The following is a 9177-nucleotide window of genomic DNA, read 5'->3' as shown; positions in this document are numbered from 1 at the left end:
GCTGTAAAAACATGTAATAATCAATTACAGGTGATGATCAGTCTGGAGTGCGAAAATGTTAAATTAATTGTGTTTCTACAGAGTATCCAGGAATCTGACCCAACTTCTTAAAGACAAAGAGAAGTCTTTTAATGGAGAGAGCAATGCCGAACTGATGGAAAAAGACAAACAAATCCAAGAGAAGGAAAAACGCATCTGACAAAACAACAGAGACACTTCAGATGCAAGGACAAGATGCTGGAGAGAAAGAACAGACATCTCAGTGAGGTGAAAGATGTGACTGAAGCAGACAAACGAAAGAAATTAGAGGAGAATCACAGAAAAACGACGATGGGGAGGATGGAGAAAAGACTTGTGGAGAAGAAAGCCTGAGAATAAAAGAGACAGAAAACCATAGAACTGAAAGATAAAAACATAAAACTGAAAGAAAAAAACACGATTATAAAAGAACATTTAGAGACAGTTGATAAGAGAGATTCATTATTAAAGGAAACTAATGAAAGATTAGAAAGTGTTAATAAACAGCTTAAAGATAAAGACTCACAACTGGAGAATCAGATCAAACTGCTGAGAGAGAAAGAGACTCTACTGGAGATCACAGTGAAAGAGGAGGAAAGCAGTAAAAAGAAGCTGGAGACTCTGAGAAAGGAGCTGCAGGACAAGAGCAGCAAACTACAGGAGATGATGATCCTACTGGAACAACAGAAAACTGAACTCACCTGTCAGCAGAAAGAGTTAGAAGAGAAAGAACAACAACTTAAACACACAGGTAAGAATTTAAGACACAGACTGATTGTAAAATATCTGACTGATAAATTAATATTCTGTCTTTATCATTTCAGCACAACAGAATTCAGACCTACAGACTGAAACTGAAACCCTGACAACTCTCATTTCATCACAGACGACTGGTGAGTTTCAGGTTTAACCTCATCAATCTTAGTCTTTATTAAGGTAAATTAATTAAATTACTGTAATTGAATAATTATTAACATTCACTACCAGTCAGATGTTTAGCATGTAGGCCTGTGTGTGAGTCTTCAGTCCTGCTGGAAAATCATCCAGGAGCAGAGAACCTGTAGTGAGGAGAGCTGCCACTCAGTGTCTTGTGGGTCTGTCTTGCGCTTCTGAGCCAGTCCAAAATGAATGGGTTTTTATGGAGTTTTTACAAATGGTAAAAACAATAATTGGTAAAAACAATAATTAATAATTTTTATATATAAATGCTCTTGTTTTCTAAACATATAATAGGATGAAAAGCTTCAACACTGCTGTTATTGATCTTTCATTTTTGGCCATTTGGCTCCATTCACTCCTGATTTATTGAGGACTCACTCGTGGGCGCCCTCTAGTGTTCCGCAGTCATGTTTTTGGCCCAGCACATCTTAAAGGCCCAGCACAGTACTTTTCCTCCTTACTCAAAATGTTATATTAGCAGGAAGTATGTGATTATCTTCATACTTCTGCTTCAGTCCATCATTTATATGGCACTGCAGAGTGCATAAAAATGACCTCCCAATGTTTATTTTTTGGAATACTGCCCCCTAACCACTGTTTTGGGATTAGACTTTATTTGGCGTGATCTTAGATGTCACAGACAACTCTAGTTGACAATTGGGAATCATAAGCTATCTTGTATTGCATATTCATGAGCTCTGCAATTGACTGACCTTCCCACACTTCACACGCTCCACATCTCTCTACCTGACGTAACATTAAATCTACTTGGGGATGACACTCATTTACAAATGGTCAGGTTTTGGATGCAGGAGGGAGAACAGTCAGTCTCTACACGTTGGAGTAACACATTTACAGTTAACAGTACGAGACTGAAGTTGACCTCCTTTCACCAGCTTCTTCTTCAGAGTTTCCTGTTCCACTTTAAACGGTGCAATGTGGGAGAATTCAAACTAAAAGGTGGCAAGTAAGAATCTGAGCTCAGCTCTGTGTTAGCACCACAGTTGAAATGCTAAATCTTCAATTAGCTGCCTAACAAACTAAAATCAGTCTGTAATGGTACCACTGAGGAGCTCCTACAAGACTGTGATTAACAGGTTCCTCTTCAGAATCTCCCTCTTCAGGTTTATAGAAGTAAGACCATGTTGATGATCTGATTTCCAGCCCGCGCTGTACTGACTATGATTCTGATTACACTTGATGCAGAGGATATCAGTCAGTCTGCTGGGTCCACGCCCACACAGCAGAATGGTAAAAGGCGACAGAGAAAAAAGAAAACACAAAACACTCCTTTGATGTCATTTTTGGGGAAAAAATTAAAAATAACTAAAATATATTAAATTGTTTACAGAAATATTATTTTTCACAGATTTTAAAAAAACAACGTTGCAGGACTTTTACACTCACACTGGCTTGAGAGAATGTCAAGAGTGTGTAAAGAGGCAACAAGGCAAAGTAGAGAAATAGATTTGTTTACAATTTTTGGTGTCTGTATTATTCTTAACATGTTATTTTCTAGTTTTGAGGTTTTAAAATAGCATGAATAAGGAAAAACATTCTGTAAGTAACTTTGTCTAAACTTCTGGCTGGTAGTGTAATTGTCATTAATTAATCTCTACCATTAATTTCCTTATTTTAACTCTTGATTATATCCAGGCTATAAAATGTTTTTTAAATACAGGATATTTTTGATTTGTTTAACACTTTTGATCTCTGGATTTTTCTATATGTGTTGCTTTATTATGAGAAAATTAGAAAAATAAGGAAAACTACAAGAAGGCGATTTTCTAAAGTTTGACTTATGGTGCAATAGTAATTAATTAATCTCCATGAATACTTTCCTCATTTATGTATTTGACTCTTCTTATTCCATTTTTTTTTTCAAATCTAAATTTTGATCAAATCTATTCCAAATTATTGTTTCCTTACCAGCTAATAAACTCACGCTGTTGTTAAATTTCAGTTCTGTTTGTCTGTGAACTAGGAAAATTGTGAAGTCAGAAAGATTTAATTCATATCTTCTTACAGATTTAACTGAAAAGACTAAACAGCTCAAAGAAACAAAACACATTCTCTCTGAGAGAGACAGACAGCTAATGGAGAGAGAAAAACAAGTGGAGGAGAAAGACAGACTTCTGACAGAAAATACAACAACACTTCAGATGAAGGAGAAGATTTTAGAAGAGAAAGACAAACTTCTCACAGAGACACAAGATGAACTGAGACAAACAACAAAGACATTAGAGAATCATAGAATACAAATGGAAGAAATGGAGAAAAGACTTGTGGAGAAAGATGAAGAATTAAAAGAGACAAAACAAGAACTGAAAGATAAAAACACGATTATTAAAGAACATTTAGAGACTGTTGATAAGAGAGATTCATTATTAAAGGAAACTAATGAAAGATTAGAAAGTGTTAATAAACAGCTTAAAGATAAAGACTCACAACTGGAGAATCAGATCAAACTGCTGAGAGAGAAAGAGACTCTACTGGAGATCACAGTGAAAGAGGAGGAAAGCAGTAAAAAGCAGCTGGAGACTCAGAGAAAGGAACTGCAGGACAAGAGCAGCAAACTACAGGAGATGATGATCCTACTGGAACACAGAAAACTGAACTCACCCGTCAGCAGAAAGAGTTTAGAAGAGAAAGAACAACAACTTAAACCACACAGGTAGAATTTAAGACACAGACTGATTGTAAAATATCTGACTGATAAATTAATATTCTGTCTTTATCATTTCAGCACAACAGAATTCAGACCTACAGACTGAAACTGAAACCCTGACAACTCTCATTTCATCACAGACGACTGGTGAGTTTTCAGGTTTAACCTCATCAATCTTAGTCTTTATTAAGGTAAATTAATTAAATTACTGTAATTGAATAATTATTAACATTCACTACCAGTCAGATGTTTAGCATGTAGGCCTGTGTGTGAGTTTTCAGTCCTGCTGGAAAATCATCCAGGAGCAGAGAACCTGCAGTGAGGAGAGCTGCCACTCAGTGTCTTGTGGGTCTGTCTTGCGCTCCTGAGCCAGTCCAAAATGAATGGGTTTTTATGGAGTTTTTACAAATGGTAAAAACAATAATTGGTAAAAACAATAATTAGTATTTTTACATATAAATGCTCTTGTTTTCTAAACGTATAATAGGATGAAAAGCTTCAACACTGCTGTTATTGATTTTTCATTTTTAGCCATTTGGCTCCATTCACTCCTGATTTATTAAGGACTTACTCATTGGCGCCCTCTAGTGTTCCGCAGTCATGTTTTTGGCCCAGCACATCTTAAAGGCCCAGCACAGTACTTTTCCTCCTTACTCAAAATGTTATATTAGCAGGAAGTATGTGATTATCTTCATACTTCTGCTTCAGTCCATCATTTATATGGCACTGCAGAGTGCATAAAAATGACCTCCCAATGTTTATTTTTTGGAATACTGCCCCCTAACCACTGTTTTGGGATTAGACTTTATTTTAGATTTAGATGTCACAGACAACACTAATTGACAATTGGGAATCATAAGCTACCTTGTATTGCATGTTAATGAGCTCTGCAATCGACTGACCTTCCCACACTTCACACGCTCCGCATCTCTCTACCTGACGTAACATTAAATCTACTTGGGGATGACACTCATTTACAAATGGTCAGGTTTTGGATGCAGGAGGGAGAACAGTCAGTCTCTACACGTTGGAGTTACACATGTACAGTTAACAGTACGAGACTGAAGTTGACCTCCTTTCACCAGCTTCTTGTTCAGAGTTTCCTGTTCCACTTTAAATGGTGCAATGTGGGAGAATTCAAACAACAAGCTGGCAAAAAAGAATCTGAGCTCAGCTCTGTGTTAGCACCACAGTTGAAATGCTAAACCTTCAATTAGCTGCCTAACAAACTAAAATCAGTCTGTAATGGTACCACTGAGGAGCTCCTACAAGACTGTGATTAACAGGTTCCTCTTCAGAATCTCCCTCTTCATGTTTATACAGTTAAGACTGTGTTGATGATCTGATTTACAGCCTGCGCCGTACTGACTATGTTTCTGATTACATTTGATGCAGAGGATATCGGTCAATCTGCTGGGTCCACGCCCACAGGGCAGAATGGTAAAAGGCGACAGAGAAAAGAGAAAATACAAAACACTCCTTTAATGTTGTAACATATAAAATTGTCTATGGAAATATTAATTTTTCACAGATATTAAAAAACTGTGCAGGGTGTTTAAACTGACTCTTGATTGAGAGAATGTCGAGAGTGTGTAAAGCGACAAGGCAAAGTAGGGAAATAAAAAAAATCTAAACTAAGAAAATATTTTTGATTTGTTTACACTTTTTAAGTCGCTGTATAATTTAAAATTATTTTATAGTTTTGATGATTTCACTATGATTGTAAAATGTGGAAATTAGTATAAATAAAGGAAAAACATTCTTTCAGTAAGTTTGCCAAATTTTGGCTGGCAGTGTAATTGTCCTTAATTAGTCTCTACCATTAATTTCCTCATTTTAATTCTTGATAATTTCCAGGCTGTAAGATAATTTTATAAATATAGATATTTTTGGTGTGTTTAACACATTTTCAGTCTCTTCATGATTCTATATATTACTTCACTTTGAGTCCATAATATAGAAAATAGTAAAAATAAGGAAAAATAGTAGCCGTGTCTAAAGGTTTGACTGGTAGTGTATTTGTTGTTATTCTCTACAAATATATATATATATATATATATATATATATATATATTTTTAAAGTATTTGACTCTTTATATTCCAGTTGATTTTTTTCAGACTTTTATAAGAGAAAGATGAAGTCAACTCCATTTTAACGATTTATTACCAGCTAATAAACTCACTGCTGTTAAATCTCAGTACTGTGTATCTGTCAACTCGGCACATTGTGAATTGAGAAAGACTGAATTAATTTTTTCTTACAGATTTAACTGAAAAGACCAAGCAGCTCAAAGAAACAAAACACATTCTTTGAGAGACAGCAGCTATGGAGAGAGAAAAACAAGTGGAGCAGAAAGACAGACTTCTGACAGAAAATACAACAACACTCCAGATGAAGGAGAAGATTTTAGAAGAGAAAGACAAACTTCTCACAGAGACACAAGATGAACTGAGACAAACAACAAAGACAATAGAGAGTCATAGAATACAAATGGAAGAAATGGAGAAAAGACTTGTGGAGAAAGATGAAGAATTAAAAGAGACAAAACAAGAACTGAAAGATAAAAACATTATTATTAAAGAACATTTAGAGACTGTTGATAAGAGAGATTCATTATTAAAGGAAACTAATGAAAGATTAGACAGTGTTAATAAACAGCTTAAAGATAAAGACTCACAACTGGAGAATCAGATCAAACTGCTGAGAGATAAAGAGACTCTACTGGAGATCACAGTGAAAGAGGAGGAAAGCAGTAAAAAGCAGCTGGAGACTCTGAGAAAGGAACTGCAGGACAAGAGCAGCAAACTACAGGAGATGATGATCCTACTGGAACAACAGAAAACTGAAGTGAGTGAAAAAGACAAACAGCTTGAAGAGAAGGAGAGACTTCTAAGTGAGAGAAACACACAGCTAATGGAAAGAGACAAGCAGGTTGAGGAGAAAGACAGACTTCTAGAGGAGAGAAACAAGCAGCTGCAGGAGAGAACAGATCCAGACTCAGCAGCTCCAGCCAGGAGGAGAAACAGCAAAGAGTTTATACCTCCAGACTGTAAGTAAATCCTAAGGTTGCATAAAGTTACAACATATATCACTATGAAACACGAACCACACACTGGAGGTGTTACTTCAGAAAATGTGTATTTAATAAGAATTTAAACAAAAAACGTCAATTGTTTTATGATGAGCAGTTTTATAAGAATTTAGTGATAACATCAAAATATTATGCAGGAACAGTATAACCTATATGTGAATTTCATAATTTATACTGTCTACACACTATATTTAATCTCCATTATGTCTGATTCTTCTGTTTTATAGTCAGTGGAGAGACTCCAGACTCAGCAGCACCACTCAGGAGAAGAAACAGTATTGAAAGAGTTCCTCCAGATAGTAAATAATTACACTTTCATATGTTTATTTTATAAATATTCAGAGAATAATATCCACATACAGTAACATCATTTCATAATTCCCTGTTGATTCACAGTGATGGGAGAATCCTCTACTTCAGCCTCTCCAGAGTCAGTTGCTGTAGCAGAGCTCAGGCTGGTGCTGCTGGGGAGGACTGGATGTGGGAAGAGAGCAGCAGGAAACACCATCCTGGGCAGAGAGGAGAGGAGCCAGGCTGGAGCGTCTACAGTGAGGCAGCAGAGTGAGAGCAGACCAGGGGAGGTGGCTGGGAGGCAGGTGACTGTGGTGGACACTTCTGACTGGTTCGGTCCTGGACTCTCTCTGGAGGAGCTGAGAGAGGACGTGGGACTCTGTGTCCATCTGTCTGCCCCAGGACCCCACGCCTTCCTCCTAGTCATACCAGTGAAGCAGTCTACAGGAGAGGAGAGAGGCATGCTGGAGAAAATGGAGGAGATCTTTGGAGAGAGATGTTGGAGGAACACCATGATCCTTTTCACTGTTACTGATGAAGTCCAAGAGAAGAACATTGAAGAGTTTATCCAGTCAGGAAACCAGGAGGTCCAGAGACTTGTAGAGAAATGTGGGAACAGGTTTCACTGTCTCAGCATTAAGGAGAGTGGAGATGGTTCTCAAACCTCAGAGCTGCTGGACAAGATAGAGAAGATGGTGAAGGGAAACAGAGAGAAATTCTACAGCAGTGAGATCTACCTGGAGACACAATCTCAGATCAGAGAGATAGAGAGAAGAATTGTGAGAGAAAGAGAGGAGATGAGAGAGAGACAAGAAAGAGAAACTAGAGAGAAACTGGAGAGATGTGTCCAGGAGATTACAAAGAAGTTTGAAGAATTTAAAGCTAAATGTCATGAACAAATAACTCAGCATGAAGAGCGAATAACTAAACTAGAAGGAGAGTTCAAAGAGGAAAGAGATGAGAAGAGAAGGGTAGAGCTGGAGAGAGAGCTGGAGAGAGAGATTCAGCGAAGGAATGAGGTTCAGTTGGAGCTGGAGAGACTGAAAGAAGAGACTGAAAAGGAGAAGAGAGAGATGGAGGAGAGACACAGACAGGAGATGGAGGAGATCAGGGAGACGTATGAAAGAGAGGCCAAGATGGAGGCAGAGAGGAACCTCATGAAGATCATCCTGCCTGAACTCCAGCAGAGAATATGGGAACTCATGACAAAGACACAGAAAGATTTTGATTGTAGGATGGATGAAAATGAGAGAGAGATAGAAACACTGAGGTGGAGACTCAGAGAGGGAGTCAGAGAGGGAGTCACAGCAGGAGGAGATGATCATCAGGAGGACACTAGAGGACTGTTTAGCAGGTTAACACAGTGGCTCTTTTGGTGGATGGGTAGAGATCCAGTTATAATCACTCAGTCAGATCAGTGAGAGCTCCTGACTGACTTTCATAGCAGATGTAATGATTTAACAAACAGTAGCAGCTGATAAAGAAGGGGAGCTCAGAATGAGTGAATTTTTCCCTCAGCAGTGAGACTCGATACACATATTGAAATTATATCAAAACATTAATGTGCAGTTTAAATCTTTTTTAATTAAAATCAATTTACCCTTTAACTCAATAAAAACAAATAAACGTATGATAATATTCAGTGTATGGTTTTAGTTTGAGTGTTACAGTTTGAATCCATTACCCATTTAGGGTACATATAAAACTGAAAATGTTTGATACAGAACATACCTCAAGATACATTACATTACGTAAAGTTCTTTATAACAATATTATCAATACAGAATCAGTAAAAAATATTGAAAATCTAAATCTATAATATCTACGCCCACCTCAAAGGCTGTGGCCTTTAGTCTGTTTGCCATCATGTTCATTTTTAATATATTTTTTAGGTTACATGACATGCTAGTTTTTAATGTGTGAATTCTTAGCCTTGATTTCTCAATTTTGTTTGAATACAAATATAGTTTACAAACCTAAATAGTCTTAAGTACTTTTTGAAATGCAGAGAGAGCAGAGATCAGACTGCTTCACTTACTGCCTTTAATCACTGATTCAGGATCAGCTCTTAGGACTGCAGTGAATGTGGAGCAGCACGTTAGAAGTGGAGGTTCTGTGAGCAGCTCCAGTCGCTGCTGCATTACATGGAGCAGCTGAGTGAGATAATCA

The 9177-nt window shown here is 37.3% G+C and overlaps 2 protein-coding genes across 2 annotated transcripts; both read left to right on the top strand.

Annotated features, from left to right (window-relative positions):
* The first annotated feature begins 402 nt into the window (after positions 1-402).
* Positions 403-3635, top strand: LOC118801125 (microtubule-associated protein 1A-like). Its single transcript, XM_036561291.1, has 3 exons — positions 403-769; positions 843-911; positions 2986-3635. Exons 1-3 carry the CDS (start codon positions 682-684, stop codon positions 3633-3635), a joined length of 807 nt encoding a protein of 268 aa, XP_036417184.1. The 5' UTR covers positions 403-681.
* A 2301-nt stretch (positions 3636-5936) lies between these two features.
* On the top strand, positions 5937-8598 carry LOC118801126 (calponin homology domain-containing protein DDB_G0272472-like). Its single transcript, XM_036561292.1, has 3 exons — positions 5937-6675; positions 6945-7016; positions 7114-8598. The coding sequence occupies exons 1-3, from the start codon at positions 5952-5954 to the stop codon at positions 8427-8429; spliced, it is 2112 nt and encodes a 703-aa protein (XP_036417185.1). The 5' UTR covers positions 5937-5951; the 3' UTR covers positions 8430-8598.
* The last annotated feature ends 579 nt before the right edge of the window (positions 8599-9177 follow it).

The sequence above is a fragment of the Colossoma macropomum genome, unplaced genomic scaffold, assembly GCF_904425465.1.
Source record: "Colossoma macropomum unplaced genomic scaffold, Colossoma_macropomum, whole genome shotgun sequence".
NCBI lineage: Eukaryota > Metazoa > Chordata > Actinopteri > Characiformes > Serrasalmidae > Colossoma > Colossoma macropomum.
Note: the sequence above shows the minus strand (reverse complement) of the source record. Positions and strands in the feature narration are given on the sequence as shown.

Excerpts from the sequence above, each read along its gene's own strand:
- LOC118801125 (XM_036561291.1), top strand. The coding sequence starts at position 682 with ATGATGATCCTACTGGAACAACAGAAAACTGAACTCACCTGTCAGCAG. Across the intron at positions 770-842 it reads ACAACAACTTAAACACACAG|CACAACAGAATTCAGACCTA; the intron begins GTAAGAATTTAA and ends TTATCATTTCAG. Across the intron at positions 912-2,985 it reads CATTTCATCACAGACGACTG|ATTTAACTGAAAAGACTAAA; the intron begins GTGAGTTTCAGG and ends ATCTTCTTACAG.
- LOC118801126 (XM_036561292.1), top strand. The coding sequence starts at position 5,952 with ATGGAGAGAGAAAAACAAGTGGAGCAGAAAGACAGACTTCTGACAGAA. Across the intron at positions 6,676-6,944 it reads AGAGTTTATACCTCCAGACT|TCAGTGGAGAGACTCCAGAC; the intron begins GTAAGTAAATCC and ends TCTGTTTTATAG. Across the intron at positions 7,017-7,113 it reads TGAAAGAGTTCCTCCAGATA|TGATGGGAGAATCCTCTACT; the intron begins GTAAATAATTAC and ends GTTGATTCACAG.